We start from the raw sequence: 21374 nt of genomic DNA, 5'->3' as shown, positions 1-21374 counted from the left end.
CCTCGTGGGTTTTCTCCAGGTCCTCCAGTTTCCTCCCACTGCTAAAGACCCCTACGCGCAAGCGAAATATTGAAATAAAATCAAACCATATGTTAGTCCCGAAATGACCTAGTTTGTGTCGAGTGGACGTTAAACCCCATTTCTCTCTCTCTTTTTACTGTGGAAAAGGAAGGGGCATCATCCCCTAAAGTGGAGAACATGTCGGCATACATCTGTGTTGGGATTAGTCCTTTCAGTTGCAGTTACTGTCCTATAGCCAGTTCTGTCCATTTCAGGTGATTTCAATGGGTAGGTTTACAAAATGGTCTGGTATATACAGTTGCAGTTCTTATCTGATTCATTCATTGATTGTACTTGTTGGTGGCAAAAGTTTGTTTCAACCCAATTGATCTATCCTTTTTAGACTTAGAACTTTTCAGCCAGCTCTCGTATCTTTCATTGTAAAGACTGAATGGAATTGAACCCATTTTTGAACTGATATTCCTTTTAGAGAATCAAATTTCACAATATTACACTAATTATAGCTTGCAAGGGATTAACAATCGATCAAATGACAATCATAGACTTTAATATGAGACTTTTTTCTGTACATAAAGTGTTCTCTAATTATATACCCTTTAAATTAACACATATTTGTTGCATCAGATGAGAAATGGTATCAGGGTATTTTAAGAAGTGTAGGCTTCCAAATGCACAACTCTCATCACTACTTATCTTTATAGCCAGGTTGTGCAAAGTTGTGCAGTAGGGCACAGATTACTTTTTTTTTACTTGCATGAAAGTTGCTTGGCTTCTTGTAAACCTGGCTTGTTGTGCCTTTAATTACAAATCTGTCCTATTGAACCAAATCAAGTGATAGAGAGTTGAGTAGCTCATAAGCGGAACTATATCTATAGACCTATAGAATACCTCCATGAAGTTTCATATCTAATGTTTTATATTTATTGGGATTCCTGGGAAACGGCGCTAGTCGACGGCGGGCGATCGGTTGGAATGTTTTGTGTTCTACCTTTGCTTGTGGTAAAAAGTAATTCAGTGTGGAATCATTGATTCTCACCCAGTTTCTTTCTTTTATTCACTTTGTTAGTTAAGATCATCAGGCGTCATAGCAACCAACTATTATTTATGCATGCCCTATCTAGCATTGTGGTTGTTGCTATGACAACCAATGAATTTGTGGATTATGGGTGATTGGTATAGGGACAGGTATAATTTGTCTAAGACAAACTGACAGGGGAGTTTTGGTGGCCAGGTAGAATTACTCTCCAGCCTCATGGATCAAAGGTAAATTAGTTTATAGTTTAACCTGTGGTGACATGCTAATACAGTTATGTCATACAGGTATCTAACACACACACAGAGACCTGTAATTTGTTCCAGTGAAGTTAATGGTCGCTTGTTCAACTATACCCAACTTAATTAGTTCTTTATAGATCACATTTCATCAGTTTTATTGACTTGCTTGATCATGTATCACAATTAGATTTTTAGCTGGTTAGATAGCACACTTTTGTGCTAAAATGTTGATTGATTATTATTAATGAACTTTTATGTACAAACCGGTGTCAACAAACTCAATTGTTTTAGTTAAAACTTTTAAATTGCTCATGAAGTAGAAATTTTGCTTTGATATATATAAAATTTTTTTAAAAAATCACATCCTAATTTCTAATAATGCACTCATTTGTCATTGGAGAGGGGGTTGTACACATGGCAGATAATGTTTATTTGCTTAGAAAGTTTTGATGAGGGCCCTGGGACTTCAGTCACATTTCATAGAAAGGGAACTAAAGACATGTTATGTGGACAAAAGTCTTGCAGTCCTGGTATGAGTTTAACTGAAAGATTTTTTCGAGGTCCTGTAAACTGCAGCTACTCTGTCAAAACTGACTTTTTTCATTATACACTTAACAATTCATTCATTAGGTTTTATTGTCCTTTGTAGTCAAATGTAATTTAATATCAACGATCTTCAACCCAAACATTTATCCCCCTCTGTTATATAAATTAATTAATCCCAAGAATTCAGAATAATAATCAATAGGAGAAATCAGTCAAATTATTGAATAATTAAAGCAATCAATTTGATCTATCTGTACATTCTGTCTAATAATGGTAGAGATATACAGCTTGATCGTCTTATAGCTTTTTTTTCAATCTTTAGTTTCAACCAGGGGTTTTCAACAGCCTATGATATTAAATATTTAAACCTTTATCCTATTGTTACCATAACAATATACTAAACAACACTGGAATCTAGAAGCCTTAAGAAAATCAAATAAAATGGAGTATTAAAAATTTTATAATCCTTTCGGTTGCGAAGAAACTTAGGATGTCATTCTTTTAAGCACATACATTTGTGAACTGGTATTTAAAAGATATTCATCTCATATATTTCCAACAAAACTTTTGTGTTAAAAGTAAATAGAAAGTAAATTCTTTTTTAGGGCTTTTCAAACACATTTATGTGAAAAGTTTTGAAGAAAAATTTGAGCTAAGCTTCACATGTTTGGATTACTAGGAATGAATATAACAAGCGATTCTATAGTTTGGTCATGGAGTAACTCATAAGAAAACCGAAGATGGAGTTTAATATTAAGTCTTTATCAAGTGATGGGCGCGGTCTCTTTACTTATTTCACCTTTTCTTACATTTTTCCCATCATCATGTACATTTAGATTGTGTTAAATGAATGAAAAATAACTGGGCACATTTCCAAAAAACTTATAAAATAAATGTACGTATTAGGTAAACACACACCCAACATTTTATTTTATGATATTTTCTGTTCACTTTTCATAAAATAGAAAAAAAAAAAATCATATTCACTTTTCTTTGAAGTTAAGTTCAACTCAATCTATATATATATATCGTATTTAAAAATTACAGTTTTATTGAAAAGTGGTGAATTTTGAAATGATATAATTAAACGGTTCAGTTTTATTATCAAGGTTTGTTATTAAGTGAAATGTCATTTTAAATTGAAAGGAGAAAATTGATGTGTTTTGTGGGAAAATTGTTTGTAAAGCTAATTATTGGAGGATTGACAACTAGAGGTTAGTAGGTATATAGCCATAATAAATATATTCAAACTTACTCATCTAAATCAGATTTTTATTAAAATATTTCTTTATCAATTACCAAATTATACCAATAATGAATATTTGGTCGCTAGATTGATGTAATTTTCACATGAATATTGTGAAATTTATACAGAGAGTAAAACATGATGTGAATTGGATAGTTCAATTTAGACATAAGTTCTATATGTTATTAACAGAATTATTTTGAGAAAGACACAATCATGTCATTTTGTCATTAATGCATATCATAATAGATTTTTGTTTCATTATCTCATTGGCAAGCTGGATCTATAGAACTAGATGTTCACGTGAATCTGGAGAAAACCCATAAGGTAGACAACAGATCCTAATCCTTGCCAATGCAAGTCATGGGATGGTACGCTACCCAGAAAGATGTTGGTGTCATATGGCTTGACCACCCATTCCTTAGAAATAATTTAAAAATGAGCATCCAAACATTGTACAGTGGAAAGACAGGATTAAGAGCAAAAATAAAAAATACCATGTATAGTCACCAAATAATTAAAGTAGGCCTATTCTGTTGAGGATACTTGGAGTGAAAGTCCATCACTACATACATGTATCTATATAGACTGTCAGTTCTGAAAATATCTATAAATTGACAAAAGTTTATGCCAAGGGGCTAGCTACATAATGATAATAGCTTATTCATGTCCAAGCATGAGTATAGAAGTTAAATGTAATGCAGATATAGAATTTTTGAAAGCATTCAGTAGAAAAGGGGTGTTTGTGTCCGAAAACACAGCCAATTAACAGTTCAGCTTTGCAAATGCAACCCCAACTGACAAACTGGGTTTGAATCCTTTACAAACTAAAATGTTGTGAAATTTAATCTCTTTTATAAACGAATATCGTTCAAAAATGGTTCAATTCTGTTCAGTATTTACAAATATGATGAAAGAAACATTTGTCAATATTCAGCAAATAATACAGGTGATATAAACAGTATATAGTTGAAACAATCCAGCCCAACTAAAATCTGTACTAAAGTTTGTTGATGTGCATGTTTTTAAATCCAACTGAATCCAAGCATTGATATTGTTGTATTACTTTCTTAATTATATGTGAGATGATCAATTTGAGTACATTTTAGCATGGATTAAGCCATGAAAAATTAGATATGGTCCGAGATATGGAAATGAGGATCAGCGGCTTTGTGATGGCATGTTTTAATGGTTGTAGCTCTTGATACTGTATAGTATGTACAGTATTATTATTATATATATCTGAAACAAGCAAAAAAGGCCATTAGCCAATTTCTAATTTTATCAGCTGAACTTAATCGTGTATTATTACAAGAAACTATAGACATTGTTTTATTAAGAGTTAGCTAATTAATTTGTTTAATAAGATCATTGTTACTTGATGATATCAGAGACTTTTATTTCATTACATTTTGATTAGAGGGTGTTTACTATTTCAACAATTATACAACTTAGAGAAATAAACCTTTAAACTTGATCTACAAATTCTTGAAATTTAAAGATAAAATTTGGACTATTGATAAGCTAAATTATAAAACATTTATCTTCTTATATCTAAAAATGGAAATAAACATTCCTTGTCCAAAGATAAAAAATAATTCAAGTAACCATTATTTTGAGGTTTAGAGTTAGCTTTCAATATATATATCCATTTTGTATAATATCATATTTGAACAAACTTACACTATGTGGAGCCAGAGTAACCTCGCCAACTGGTGTTGGTAGGCAAGAAAAGTCCTTAGGATTTTCCAACCGCGTTTCTTCCTTGTTATTACGGTACAGAATTCCTGGTAAGGGAAAAGCGTCAGATCAAATGAAAAAAGCGGAAGTCTATTTGTATATTTGTTGGCATGCAAGTAGTAGGACTCTTGAAGAATAAGAGTTACCAAAAACATCCATGTTCAGGCAAAATTTCCTTCATAGCTCACTCACACTGCCTGGGGTATGAATGTCTTCCGTATCCCGGCTAGAGCAGAAAAGTGGGATAGGAAACCCCATTTCATTTTTGTATGCCACATAAATTGAAAGTTAAGATAACTAACTATAACTGAGTAATGGCTGTGCCGCTGTGCAGATTTTTGTCAAAATTTGTTTTACAAGTAATATGAAACTGTCAAAGACTTCCAAAACCACTTTCAGCATTGACAAGATTTCAGTGGTGAAACATTCATTTATTATCCCGCGCCGAACGAAGTTAGGGAGAGATATTGACATGGGGTTCGTCCGTCCGATTTCGTTTCCGGAGCATATCTCATAAACCGTTCAAGATATCTTTCTGAAACTTTGCACACATATCAACCTATTACAGTAGTTGTGCCTTTTGCTATTTAGGAATTTCTGTGATTTATATTTTTTTGTGTTTCCATGGAAACAAAAATGACTTAGTTTTTGGTGTACAATTTTGTTTCCGAAGCATATCTCATAAACCGTTCAAGTTATCTTTCTGAAACTTTGCACACACATCAACCTATTACAGTAGTTGTGCCTTTTGCTATTTAGGAATTTCTGGGATATATATTTTTTGTGTTTCCATGGAAACAAATTTGACTTAGTTTTTTGTGTATAATTTTGTTTCCGGAGCATATCTCATAAACCGTTCAAGATATCTTTCTGAAACTTTGCACACACATCAACCTATTACAGTAGTTGTGCCTTTTGCTATTTAGGAATTTCTGAGATTTATATTTTTTGTGTTTCCATGGAAACAAATTTGACTTAGTTTTTGTTGTACAATTTGGTTTCTTCTAGTAAATATCAATCAGTCATTTGTTTTCAGAAATAGAGAGCAATATCTACTAAACAGGGCCACAATATTAGGACCAGTGACACTGTTTGTGAAATCTGATACATTTTTATATTGATTACCAATAGCATAAACAACTTATTTTTCCTTATTTCTTCCAAACAAGTGCAAGGGCGTGGGATGTTGATGACTAGTCATCTTGTTTAGTTTTTGAATGGGGATCATGTCAAGATCACAGACTACATGCAGATAAGAATCACAGACTATGTGCAGACAAGAATCACAGAAATTAAAAAAAATACAATCCCACCCTTTTGTTTGTAAGGGCTCTTTTGAGTTTAATTATTGAATGTCAAGAAAACAAATGGACATCTTAATTCTTTCCCTTTTAAGTTTTTAAAAAGTTTGTTGTCAAAGTGTCTGGATAATAGTAGCACACAACTTTATTACTTTTCTTTCATATTTTTTGTCAAATTATTATTGAGTCTGGATAAGCAAACCCTTTGACTGTTTTCCTTAATTAAAGCATTAATAATAATTGTATGAATGAGTGATGGTTGAAATTAGAGGAAATTTGTGTTAAAAGTCGACAGGAAATAATTTTAGTTTATTAACTTCTTTTAACCTTTCAACTTTATCCAAATTCTTTTGAAATGATCTAGAAACAAATTTCTGTTGCTCTGATGCGAAGTTATTACAGAAAAGATGAAACATATAAAATGTGAGTAAGCCAAGCAAAAGACCATAAAATTAAATTAGGATACAGATATGAAACGCAGAAAAATTGCTGTTTATTTTTGTGATGATGTACACGCATGTTTTGATCATTTTACATTTTAATTGTATTAAAAATATTTAGAAATTCCTTCATTGGCGACACATAAAAATAAAAATATCTTGAATAAGTATATAAATTGGATTTATGCCCTTTTGTTCCCCCAAAAAAACAAAATGCTGTCAAAAATAGATACAAGGTTCAACATGTTCAGATACACAAAATCAGAATTGACAACTATTTTGGTTCAGAAATTCTACAGGTTGTTGCTTGACATTAACATATTGGTAATTGTATTTAAATATAAAAAAAAATTTCTTTCAATATGCGATATAAATGCAGGTATTGAATTTTTGTGCAGTAAAACTACATGTGAATGTATAGAATTTAGAAAGGTTTTGTTAGTGTAGGTATTTATTTATGGTAAAGAAATTTATATACATTCATTAATTCATATCTCAAAGAAAAGTTTTAAGCCAATAATCTCAAAGAGCGAAACTTCCTCCCTGGTGGAGGTTGGGTGTGATCTGTTAGTCAAACAAGGGACAGCGTCGAATTGTTCCTGAAAGTCATATAGTTCAAAAAGGGTAGAGAAACAAATTAGAATCAAATTTTCCAGGTATAACCTTCTTGCTATGTTATTTAAAAAAGAAAAACAAGTTTATCATAATTGATATGATTTTTTATTGAGTTCAAGATTTATGGGGCAAAATATAAATTTTTTATTTGGGATAGGTCACTACATGTAGATGATCTGTAATGTGAATTGACAACCTGTTAAGTTAGCTTTCTATTGTAGCGATTCTTATAAAACATCCTGACTTAGGATGAGAATTATTTGATAAACTCGGGTATTAAATGAGATATTTACCAAGGTGAGAAACTATTTCAAGGTATCACAGGTAAAATATGAGGTGTATAAACTTATATTATTGTTTGTTTGTTGTGAACTTAGTTTGGTTATAGCCAAGGAATTTGTTTTACATTATTGGAGAAACTTTCAACTCTTTATGTCTCAGCTCACAGATATCTTTATGTTTAAATGTTAAATAAAGATTTTCGTATCATAAAGTTCATTGTTATACTTGGTCTTATCACGAAAAGGTAGGTAGAGTATCAGAGTTGAGAGTGTACTGAAACTAAATTATTTATTGATATTAATAATAATCATAATAGATCATAATAAATTCATAATAGATTTATATACTAACTTCTGTTAGGTAACTTAAAACAATCCATAGTAATCTTTTTCCTAAATGTAGCCTAGCTAATTAATTTAAAGAGCTAATTTATGGTCAGAGGAGTAAGCATTATTTATTTTGCCCTTTTGAGTTAAGTTAGTCAGGGAATGAGGGTGTTAGTTAGATTTTTTTTATAAAAGGTACTTTATATTAACTCCATAAATAATCTACCCAGTGACACTAATTAAGTTTTAATTTTGATTTTTGCTTTAATGACTGCATTATTAAGACAGTTTATTAAATCATAATTTATAATGCGCTATAAATATTTAAGCGTGTGCTAGATGTGACTGGGAAAGATTGTGAATATTTTTATTGAAATTTAATATATTTTGTGTTAATAGCAAATTGACTAAGCTAGGTCAAGGAGATTAAATTCCACTCAACTGTTATAGTTATCTTTCACATTTTAGATAATTTATTTCTCTTGGTATTTTAGTTCACTTAATTAATGCAGAATCAGAAAATGACTTGAAATGGCCTATTAAATAGAAATTGGCCTAACACTGTTGCCATGACGATGTCATTTACAAAAGTTACATGTACATATAGATGGGACCACATATATTTTGTGTATGTATCAGATTTTATTCTGTTCAGGATTTTGAACCTCTAACCTCCAACGACAGTAATTGGACCAGGGTAGGAAATGGTGTTTTATTTGATAATTATTTAAATTAATGAATGTATATTTTCATTGTGTGACATGCAGGTTTGGGATTGGTGAAAATTTTGATAGTATGGAGTTTATCATTTTGCTTACCAGCGAGGAAAGTTGGACACTTTGTCATGTGTTAGTATTTTTGTGAGGGCTGAAGTCAGGCATTAGTATATTGGCCAGATTGTGTTTGTTCTTTCTTGGAAAGTTAGTATTTAAGGACATTTGATGTTGGAGATTTTATTGATAGTTTGATTATTAATGATTTCATGATTTATCTGAAGTTAAGTGGTAATAGACTCCTGTGCAAAACATGTGGGGAACCCTGGTGTTTACCATGTTTTGTGGGCCCCCAACCTTTGAATTCTTGGCAGTCTGGTGGATTCTTGGGGTTTGAGCATTTCCTTAATGTAGTTAGCATTTCTTGATTTTGAAGATCTGGGTTTTTTTTCACTGGAAGCAAATGTAGTTTAGAATGAACCGATGTACTGATATGCTCATGTTTGCAGGTTTTGGTTAACAATTCTGCAGCTGAGTTCTGTACATGTCAAAGTTTTTGAATTTGGTAGTCTGATTTTATGTAGAGTAGCACATATTGTGGTAGGCTTAACTGAATCTCTCTGTATTTTTAAATGAGAGGGTGGTTTATTTGACATATTCTCTGGTGGTGATAAAATGTAATTAAGTGTTAAATAATGATAACTGATCCTTACAATATTTTTTTTTATTTTAAATTTTCTTTTTTTTTTCTTCTCATTTCAGAAAATGTTGGGAGCTGAAACAAAGACATTTCAAATGAGGTGATAAATGACTAAAGTTGGTTCTACTGTCCTGGTACACAACCACCAAACAAGTCCTTTTATTATTTAGACCCATAAGATGGGGAAACTTGATGCAATTTTTGCAAAATTAAAAAACAAACAAGCCAATGGAACTGGAAGTCAGATAACGTCAGATGGAACTCCTGAAAGTAACAACAACAAAAAAGAACTTGCTGATTTAAACCATGATATTTCCAGATCTTCTAATGTATCAACATCATCTTCTTCAATTTTATCTGGTTCAAGTCGAAGAAAAAGTCGTAAATCTAAGCCAAGAAACATTGCTGAATTTAAAGGCGGAGAAAAATACGAGAAAGAGGAAATAAGTGAATACGAAATCAACAATCAGAAATGGAACCTAGATTCCCAAAATGGCAGCGATATTGACATAGATGACCAAACAACCATAGCCAGTTCTCGACCTATTACTCCAAATAGTCCAAATTTTTATGATGTATCGTCTGATTATGGCTCCACATTGCAACCAGATTCTCTTGAAAATTCCCAAGATGCAGATAAATTGGTAATAGATGAATCTTTTGACAACGATAATGATAGTATTCCCTTAGATTTGACAGTTTCCAAGGATACCAAAAATAAACAGAATGACCATAACTTAACTGCTGATGATAATTTAGATGCTGCTGATTCTAGAACAACTGCTGATAACCAACCCAATCCTAATTTACATTCCACTCCTGATGCAAAACTACTCAACTCGACCATGAACGAACTGCTGAAGATGTACGGACTGGGTGGTAACCCCACTGAAACCCCAGATAAACTACAGCTAACCAAATACCATGTTGCCCAACTTGCTGCCACAGCAAACCTTGGTTTAATCCCCAAAATACCAGCCAATAACCATGCAGTCCCTCCACCTGTCCTTAATGGACATTTTTCCACTCCAAAGAAAGGACTTTTTTCCAATCCCAGAACACCTCTACTTCTGCAGAATGGAGGTAAGTGTACTTTATTTTTGTTTTTTAATTTCTTAGTTTTAGCATTTACCAGTGCAGCACCAAATAATGTGGATGAAAGAAAAAATCTCTGGTTTGATTCCATTGTAAAATATCATTTAAAATTATCTCAAAAAGCATTTAAAATTATCTCAATTGTCATTTAAATTTTTCTGACACATATCTCCATCAGAAATAAAACTTTTTAATAATCAAATCAAAAAATTTGCTTCTCATAATTATTTGCATAGATAGTTGCATACAAAAAAAAAAAACCTGAAGTGCATAAAATCTTATAGACCAGTTGATACATTTTATCTACATCATGATAAAAATTTATTATCACGGTAATATTATTATTCAAGTGATATATGATAAAATATTTTTTCTCCTGGTCAATTAATGATTTTATTAATACTAACCAGCCAAATAAACGAAAAATAATAAAATTCTTTGTACCCAATTGATTGAACCAAATTAGAGTTAACTGTATATGAGTATGAAATAATGGATAATTACTTATATTGTTGTGTCTTTTATTACTAGATATAGTTTATATATTGGTAGCTTATTATATTATAGGTATCTAATCTAATGCTGTCACTATCAATTATTAGATATTAAACACTAGTTTGTGTAAATTGATTGGTTAGCAGGAGTAATAGCTCGTACACACACATATACCAATATATACCATGGTTTTGAGGCTTTATTGACTGAAGTATAACTGTTTAAACAAAGTCTCATTCAATGCGATCTCTGATCAACTTATAAACCTGTATATTATAGATTGAAAATGTTATTTCTATTCCTTATTATCTAACCTAATCTTTAAATCTACTGCGGTGTGGTTTAGCTAACTGGATGTATATATCATGGATGTCATTCAGAATATGTTCAAGGACTTGACCGGTCTTGATGAACAGTTTTATCTAGGGCTTGCACAATATTTTGCTAATAAGGGGGCTCTACCCTTATTGTACATCTTCTGGGAGGTGGCTCACTCAATAGGGATGACTTAACTGAGATTCCCAGCAGGCCAGAACCCATCACAGTTTATGTTTGTAGGCCTACTGTCTTTTCTTGGTCCTGTTTTCGCAAAATGTAAGATATTTTGAGTCAATACTCAATATCGTTTTATTGGCAATGTTAAATGTTATTATTTTAATGTTAGATGTTAAGTTATTATCTGGATATCCTAATTGTTGTTAGATTCATCAACTGGGATCTTGGGTGGCTAGGTGCTCTAGTGAGTGTATTTTTGATCATATGGTCTGTCATCAAGTCAAGGGTTGCGGTTTTGATCTCAGGCTTAGGGTGTAGAGTCACCAGCTTAACCTCATGGGTTTTCTACAGGTTCTCTATTATCCTCCAAATACTATAGAATTTACTTTTAAAACAAATTATTGAATGAAGATTTACCATGGGAACATTTTTGTCAACATTCTTGAGTTCTCAACATGGAGGTAGCCATTCATGTCATTTTCTTTATATTTCTTTCTGACACATCAAAAAATAACAACATTTTGAAATTTTTATTGATATTTATGGTATTGTAAAACATTATGATAGCACTAAATAATCCTAAAATTGTTAATTTGTCGAAAAGTTTGGGCAGAAAGTTTATAAAAATGTCAGTTTCTGTGATTAAATGTTGATAAATAAATGATTTGTCACAATAATAACATAAAAATGAGTTTTTTAAATAAATATTAATTATGTGGAAGTTTATGTCTGTGTCATAATTTATAATTGTTGCTAAATAAGGAATTGAAAACCTGTGAGGAAAAGACTATTTAAATTAAACTATTAACATGACAAGACCATATAATCAACTCTCGATGCCATGGGATTGGTCCAATTTAAAGTAGTTTAAAAACGGTTCGGTCATTTAATGATTTGATTTAAAAATGGTTGGTGAAGCAAGGCTAAGTCTCGAACAACCAGCGCATTGGTTACAATCAGTGCACACATCTTGTCAAACCTTTAAAGTCTAATATCTTTGCTCAGAATAAAGTAATTTGAATGAAATTTTCAATATATTCATTTTGCATTATCAATTCTAACTCTTACATAATGATTCTTTAAAGTAATTTGTCTTTAGTTAGAATTAAGTAAATTAGACCCGCAATAAATAGCAGTAAACTCAATTTTGGATTGTAAAACTGTAGGCAACTTATTGGATAAATATTCTTAATTAAAAAAAAATAAAAGTTTCCAAAAATATTTTGTCAGAGACAATTGTAGCATAATTATTACATTTGAAGATTAAAATAGGAAAATTTTACATTTTGATGGAGGATTGTTGGCAGTCGAAATGTAATTTATTTAACATCAACAAATATTGGTTTGCCATTCTGAAGAAAAATATCGAGGGTTTACTGAAACTTGGCTTTTGTACTTTGTAATTATTTTCACGTTGCAGAAATATCATACAAATTAAATCTACAGAAATTTTTTTTTTTCTCAGACAAGAGTTTATCAAAGTCAAAGACAACCTGTGTAATTTTCACTTTGTTCTATTTTATTTTAGAATTCCACAAGGAATTCTGCTTATGTTTAACAACATATCATGGCTTTGTTTGTCAATTTGCATTTTATTTGGGGATTTCCTCAACATATTTGCTGTGGAGTTGAAAATTTGACGAAAAGCCTCATAATTTGGTCTGTACATATACGTCTGTATCAGCCGTTGTTTGTTTTCAGATTGTCTTAATAAATAACGGACCAACATGCCGTGACACATGAAAGATTTCTATTAAAATATTGTTTTAATCATTTCATACTATTTCTCTTTGTCTTTCATCTGTAGTTTGTCTCTGAGAATGCAAGTTCCCCGAACTTCTAACGTTGATTATCAATATTAATGAGTCAAAAAAAAGGGGCAGACTTCTCTTTACACAGAATAACAGACAGATTAAACAGAATAGTATAGACATATTGTCTACAATACCTGCACAGCCATTACATAATGTAAAACAAAGCAGTTTTTCTTGTCTTGCTCTGAGTTTTCGTAAAACTATCCTTGTAGGATTAGCACTGCACATAATTTTTCTTTGATTATTATTTAGTAGACTGTTTTCTATTTGTCTGAATATTGAAAATATTTCCGTTATCAAGATCAACGAATGGGGATTTAGAGATTATTTCGCAAACAAGACTTGCTTTCTATGCATAGATCTTCATTAGCCTGGCTGGTGCAAAAAAGTACAAGGTTAAACCCAATTCCATTTCTATGTGTGACATTTCAAGATAATCATCTTAAAAGTGACTGCTGACAGAATGTGATCAGATTCTATTTGGAACTACTACACCTATTATCATCCAATCATCAAATTCTCGCGTTATATTGAAGGCACACACTTCCATTCATGTCCATTCCAGAAATATTGAGATTTTTGTTACCTTTGCAAAAAAATATTTCAGATAAAAATTATTAGTTCTGGTTAAGATACAGAAAATTTAGAGAGAGGTTGCCTTTAATATTAATTTTACACTTTACAGAAATTGACTGGCTTTATTATAAAAGTTAAAAGGCCAGTAGGGGTGTGGGAAGGGAATTGAAAGAGAATATTGCATCAACTGTGTGCAGCCAGTAACTTTCTTTACTTAGATTTATGTACATAAAAACTTGATGAAATCACCAATAAATAACAATAATTTCCTTAAATTGTCACTTGAGAAAATGAAGAAATTATATATTTATAAGGGGATTAGAAGAGTTTTCCAGATAACCATGGTAACAATTATAACAAACCACAGAATGTTTTGTTCCGTCCAAAACAATAAACACTGACAATTTTCTAAAAGACTTTTACATTATAACTGCCTAAATTGATTTTATAATAAAGAAGTTTACTTATATTTATAAATTTTATTTTAATTATTTAGCTTTGAATTGTCTTTTACTTTGTGTTATAGTGACTGACGTAAAACAATAGTCTGAAGGTTTTGAGATTCAATCTGTTTTATGCAGTTCCATGATCCATCCCTGCATGTCAAATATCGAACTGTGAAAATTTTGATATTTAGATTAAATAGTTGCCAAGATGAGTCGATTGGAAATTATTTGGAAATAAGTAACTTTGTCTTTAAGGATTTTGTCTTTAAAAGTATTAACATTTTTTCCTCAAGGTTATAAACCTCTTTGATATATAGTATAGACAGTTCAAAAATCCCAGAATTAGACAATAGAATATGGGATAGAAAAAAAATGTTGATTTAATTATATGATAGTTCGTTTCTTTTTTAGATAGATATCTCAAATTAGATATATTTTCAAATTATGGAAATAGAAATGTACCTTTAATCCAAAATAAAACAGGTTTGTGTTAAGTTGACATTAAAACCCCATTTCTCCCTCTATGTATTTTGTGTGAAATTAATGGAATGACAAGAAATTGACGGATTGTTTGATCGATCAATTGATGCTGGTAGTTTAGAAAAAAGAATAAAGGGAATTTGATTGCGGTTTGTAGTTGATGGAATAAAATGGTGATATGTCAGATTTATGTCAAATAGCAGAAAACATCAGCCCTAAAATCTCCTCTTATTTCATTGTTGGTTGCCTTAATCTGCAACAATACCTTGTTACCATAACAACCAGGTAAACATGTTCTTTATTTCCAATAAACTGGTTAAAAACGGAGCCTCGTTGGGAATATCTGATGTCTAATCTGTGTAATTCCCAACTTTTTTTGTGGCCCTCATCGGAATTGTTAGATAGAATTATTTGATCTTTTCATCTGATTAAATGCAAAATTGATTATTAAAGATAACAATAATAACGAATCTTGTGTCATTTTCCCCACTCAATTTTGGGACATTTTGCTATGTTTAGGATTATTGATAGCGTTTGATGTGTTAGGTAACCTAGGTAACTATAAGCAGATCAGATTGATATCTACGTCAAGTCATTCTTGACAAGAAGAATAAAAGGTAATTTCTTTTATCGTTGTCAATCAAGCATAACCCCCTCGATCAATCGCCATTTGTTGTCTTGTTGTCACAGCAACCAAGCAGCGAAATAATAAATTTTATATTAGCTAGTAAAATAAATTAATTGGATGTAAGGTTGGTTGCTAAGTTGCCTTTTCCCATTATTTGTTTACAGTTTCAGAGTCTACATCTTTGGACATAAATTGTCTGAGTTTGGTATATTCAATCTCAAATAAATTATTAACTGGGGAAAAAAAGTTTTTTGTCGACTGGAGAATGACCTTTATGAACTTTAATTGTTATTGAATTCTGCATAGCTGACAAAGTTTGCTGTGTTTTATTGTTCTGTCTATAGATAATATTAGGGTATCTTCAGCACATAATGTTCTAATTTGAGCTGGTTTGGTAGCGATTACAGAATTGGAAATGAAATGGGGTTTAACGTCCTACTGGGCAAATGAAGACGGGCATACACCATACAGTGTGCTATGAGGGAAATTTTGCCCGGACAACGGCACTACGGCCTATTCTTATATCAGATTCCAACTGTCAAGGGTTTTTTTACGTGTGTACACAGGTCCTCGGTTTTTCATCCCATCCGAAGTGACTAGACAGCTGTCCTTGTCAGGTCCTCCATCCTGCATCACTGACACGGGGGGGGGAAACTATGCCGGATAATCTGAATAAACTTTCTCAGCCAGTGCAGGGATCGAACACACAACCTCCAGGATAGCGAGTCAGCGTCTTACCCACTTAGCCACCAAGACCCCCAATTACAGAATTGGTCCACCTGACCTAACAGATACTTGACATTAAAACTGCTAATCTGAGTGATGGCCAGATTCTCAGAATAACTGTTTTTTCTCTTTACTATAGAGACTTGCAGGACAGAAAAGCAGAAATCAAATCTTTTGTCAAATTTCCCTTAATAATTAATATTGTTCAAAAGCCTTTGATACATATATAAGGACTATGGACAGTCTGCCCCCAAATGTTGCCTTCTAACATGTACCTACATGAGGCAGAGTATGCTTGCACATTCTAGAACATCGGATACCAGTACCAATATTATTTGTCATACATTTAGAGAAAATGTATTTGTATAAGAGATAGATCATTATATTGGTGAACTTTGCAATTTTTAAGTGTAATCATAAAGAATCTAAAATATATTTCTTAGGTATTAAATGTACATGTATTAATTTTTGCATGGTCATTGTTAGGGTGTGAATTTTTAAAATTTCTTACTAAATTAGACAGTGTTGTATAAGAGAGTTTTTCCCTTGAAAAAAGGTCATTAAAAAGACTCGATGGATCAGATTTTCCTTGAAGATTTACAAAATTAGTATTTGAACTAAAAAAAAAACAAAACATTTTTTATTTAAACAAACATACAGGCAATTAGTTTAGTTTGAATCAACTGAAATTTGAGAGGGAAAAAAAATGATGTTTATCAAACTGAGGAAAATACTGACATTCTTAAAAATAAAAATCTTTTTCTATTTATATCCGGTCGATTTTGGTGACAGAATATTATTGTTTCCAACTTTTATGATTGTAAAGTACTCATTTTAAGAATTTTACTAAAAAATCTGTCAAAATGAATAATCCTCGTTGCTTTGGGTAAAAAATAAATTTTAGATTTTGTTAAACCTAAGGGCTTGATGCCTGATTTGCATTTTCCCTATAATATCAAATTTTTAACTTCTTGATACATGCTAGATATGTACACATATTGATTATTTGATTAGGAAAACAAATATAAATATAAAGAAGATAGGGACAATTCGGGACTAAATCTTATTGTATAGCTATTGGTTGCGAAAGTTCTGAAGTGCGAATTAATTTTGATTTAAATTGGTTCAGATATTATCCAACGTGTGACAGATCATTTATGTCATAGACGGGATCCGTCGTGAAAAGCCCAATTATTTGTATCGTTACATTTCTACTCGCATGTCCTGCGAGATGAATAGGTATTAGAACCAGTTTTGGTCTGTTATATTTAATATATGCAAATAGTTCTTTGATTCGCTTTGAAAAAAGCATGTGTATTAATTATAGAGAGCAATAGGTAGAATATATTTCTAGCCTGGTAATGTAAAATAGTATAAGCTTACCAACACTAACTAATCTCTCGACTACGATTCAATCAAATTTAAACTAGGCCCATCAGGTTTCTCCGCTACCAATAAAAGATAGCAGCATCTTTTATATAGCGAGCAGCATGGATCAATGAAATCTCAATTTATCATAACTTTTAAAATGATAAACAGAATTGAACAATTTTTAATGTGATATTCCTATTAGAGATTAAACTATCACAAGATTGTAGTTTGCACGGGATTCGTATAGGGCTAAATGATGCTTTAAGTTTTGATGTATTGATTTGTATTGCGAAGTGAGTTTCTGTCTACATTTAAAAGTAAAGATTGTCAAACAGGAGAAATTTTGCATATTAATAAAAACAATGATCAGTATACTGTTGTACCATTTCTGGTGTAAACAATATTTTATTTCAAGCAAAACAGAAGAATATTCAATACCAATATAATGGATTTGAAAATAAGCTGAAGCTTACATAAATTCATCTCCATCAATTTATCTGTAACCATTATTCACATAGTTTCTACCCCTTACCCTAAACCAGTCGGAGCAGAACAGTATGGTGTAAAACCCCATTCCATTTCCTTACCCTAAATACCCGAAATCAAACTCGTCCCTCAACTTCTTATTTGTTGTACTAATAAAAAGATTAATATAGGGTGTGTTTTTAATTAAAATAATCCAAGTTTTTAAGGCTAATAACATAGAAATTTTATTTCATCAAATTTAAACAGTTGTACTTAAATTTCATATATTTCTTTTCAAATTCAATATTATTTTCCTGTAAGGTTTCATGTAGAATGTTCCAAAATCATGTTAAGATTTAAAATAGCGTTGATATTAATTTAAGTACAATGGCAAAAGTGTGAATATTTAATAAAGGGTATTTCAACAATTTGGTTATTTCCTCTTATTGGCAAAGCTAATCATTGAAATTTTTGATAAATTTTTATTACAATAATTCGGTTAATGATGTTTCCTTGTTTCCTGAGAATAGGATATAAAAAATAAACTAACAGTTATTTCATTAGAAACATTGTATTATAATCTGTTGCTTTATGAATATATTTGATTCTGCAATCAGCAGTCATTGAACTAAATTTGATTGTTTTCCAATTAATGAAATTGTTTTTCAATTCATGAAAACCTATATGTTTGTGTAAGCTTATATGCTTGATAACGACTTGTGAAATCATGTTGAAATGTCGCAATGAAATAAACCATAGTAACTGTTATTCGATAAAAGTATGTAATTTGACTATTTTTTTGGAATATAGGTTTTTCTTTCTTTTCCTCCCTCAAATTGAAAGTATGGACAAAAGCATCCAGAAGTCCAGAAGTAGATTTTGATTCCAATGAAAATCAAGGAAATCCATGAACTTAAATTGAGAAACTGGACTAAAAATAAAATGTGTAGGCTTATAAAATTGATCATGGATTCATTTTCCGAAAGATTTACATTCTGTCTGAAGGATAAAAGTTTTCTCCAATTTCTGGAATGCTTTGATTTTTGATATTTTGTTGAATTCTATGAAGTTTATTTGAATAATTTTGTATTGTTAACAATCCTTGTCTCCGATTCACTTGACTGTTTATATTTGCAAATTGTACAGAGTGGAAAATAAGCAAGAAATTCCTGGTTTCTGGTTGGTAAATATGATACTTGTAACAATGAATGGAGTATTTAATATAGGTATACAACACGTTCCATTGGCTATTTGTCTTTACACGCTTAATCTTTGATCCATCGGAACAGAGCGAATATTTTCTCTCTTTCCTTAATTCTTTTCTCACCGAGAAAATATCTGAGTTATATACATTGAAGTAAATGTCTTCAATAAGAACAAAAACTCTGGATCAGAAAATCTTAAAATTTCCGCATTTCTGGTTGTGATTTTTCTTTGTTTATTGTGTGTGATATTTGTTTTAAGAATGTTTAAGAAAGAAGCTGATGCTGTTGATGTTTATAAAAGTCAATATTTAATTCTTCTCTTTGACTTGAGGAGATTTAAAATATAAATATTTCTCTCCAAGATAAAATATACATTGTCTCCTTATTTGATATTGATCCTTTTTCGTGAATTTACAAACCAGAGGAAATGAACTAAAGTCGGAAAAAGTTTCCGGCATTATGATTTATAGAGAATTAAGAAGTCATCAGTTGTATTTTCCCATCCTGCATTGTAGCCGTAAAGACATCAAGTTTACCTGACGGATGGTACAGTAATCAAGCAGTTGAGTTAGTGTACATGGTCCTCAACCAAAATGTCCCAGGTTTGAACACTAGATCAGGCCAACAGAACCATCATATTGAATAATGGTCTGTTGACTCTGTTCCATGCTGGTCGAGGATGTGGTGTCTGTGGGTGTGACAAGGAAATGAAATGAAATGAAATGGGGTTTAAGGTCCTACTGTTCTGCTCCTAACCTGGACTAATGAAGACGGGCATATGCCATACCGTGTGCTATGAGGGAAATTTTGCCTGGGCAGCGGCGCTACGGCCTACTCTTATATCAAATTCCAATCGCCAAGGGATCTTTTACGTGCACGCCAATGTGTACACGGGACCTTGGTTTTATGTCCCATCCGAACGACTAGACAGCTGTCCTTGTCGGGTTTGACAAGGAAAGTGTCTAGCTTTTAGGATAGGACAAAAAATGATGTTAATTTGTGAACACATTGACTGGCAGTTGGAAATTGAAAAAGAGAAGGCAGAAGCACCACAGTCCTGGCAAACGTCTTCAACCTTATGATTATCATGTTTGTCTGAAAAGACATTAAACCGATTTCCATTAATTCAGTCTGAAGGTTATTAACCCGGACATATTTTCCAAAAGTTTGATTCACACAATTTTGAATGTTTTGTACAATTTCATAAAGGGTGGGGGGAATTTATAGCAAAATCATTTAGATGCTTGAAACTTCAAAATGCTATAAAAGGAGAAAATTGTCATGGGTGGCTTCTTAAAGGAGCCAAGTCATTAACTCAATATCATCCACAGTCTTCGAGATTGCAGACACGATTTACTGGTCAATTTAAATCAACATTGATGTTGTTATCTTGAGTAAAAAGTTGAGCTTTTGATATCCAATATGAAAACAAAATGAAAATTTTAAATTTAGCACCCGAATCGTGTGGCAGAATGCTTTCGAGCGCCAGTTTTATTAAGCGACTCAGTGAACGAGGCTAAACATATCCCATGTAGGAGAATACAACTGGTCTAGACTGGAATGATCAGACACAAAAGACTGCCATTTAATTCAGACACTTTGTGTATTTTGTCGAACATAACTGATTAGAAATTACAGTAAAAACATATTACATTATAATTATATGCGTTGCGACCCATTTGTGTCCATTTCTAGGTGCCAAAGAATAGCGATTTAGCTCCTTTAAACGAAAATTTATATTCAGTATTCAGAAGGGAAAATGGGAATTGATACTTGCAATAGGTTGTGCTTGAAACTTCAAAATGTGATTAAAGGAGAAAATTGTCATGGGTGGCGGCTTCTTAAACAGAAATTTATATTCAGTATTCAGAAGGGGAAAAATGGGGATTGACACTTGCAATATATATGCAATGTATTCATTTGAAATTAATGTGGATATTACCTATAAAACTTCTTTTGCTCAAGAATTTATGAATATAAATTCACTTTTTAAAGAAAAAATGCATCAAACGCATTAAAAAAAATAACATTGAAATTTTGCTCTATGACTTTAGTTCATGTCACTTTGATACTAGATCACTACTTTGAACAAGTGGTGTAAAAAGATATAAAAAGTTGCTTTCCTATGTGACAAATTAAACGATATTTTTACAGTCAAAGGTTGAGTTTAGTCTTTACAATAGTTTTTGAATATTTATGGGCAGGAAATCTGGCCTATTTTAGGTGGAAATGAGTTGAAAACTAGTTTAAATTTGAGCTGGTTATCTTTGTGCTTTGGTCCTGGGAAAACTTTTCTATCTATACCTCACTGTATCTGTCATTGAACTTTGACCTTTTAAACCTTTAAATTTTAATTTTCAAAAGCTCTAAGGC

At 31.6% G+C, this 21374-nt stretch overlaps 1 protein-coding gene across 3 annotated transcripts in view; it reads left to right on the top strand.

The window, feature by feature from the left end:
- The first annotated feature begins 1173 nt into the window (after nt 1–1173).
- LOC126828772 (zinc finger protein castor homolog 1) overlaps nt 1174–21374 on the top strand; it is a 35860-nt gene continuing 15659 nt past the window's right edge. The window contains exons 1-2 of one of the 3 annotated variants that reach the window (XM_050558748.2): nt 1174–1284; nt 9268–10288. In XM_050558748.2, coding sequence (XP_050414705.1) covers nt 9385–10288 — 904 coding nt within the window. In that variant the 5' untranslated portion in view covers nt 1174–1284; nt 9268–9384. Of the gene's footprint in view, nt 1285–7103; nt 7226–8285; nt 8421–9267; nt 10289–21374 lie in introns of those variants that run through there. The other 2 variants (XM_050558745.2, XM_050558746.2) reach the window with 2 other exon arrangements.

Source organism: Patella vulgata, chromosome 7 (genome assembly GCF_932274485.2).
Source record: "Patella vulgata chromosome 7, xgPatVulg1.2, whole genome shotgun sequence".
NCBI lineage: Eukaryota > Metazoa > Mollusca > Gastropoda > Patellidae > Patella > Patella vulgata.
The sequence above is the reverse complement of the archived record's forward strand: the minus strand, read 5'-3'. Positions and strand labels throughout refer to the sequence as shown.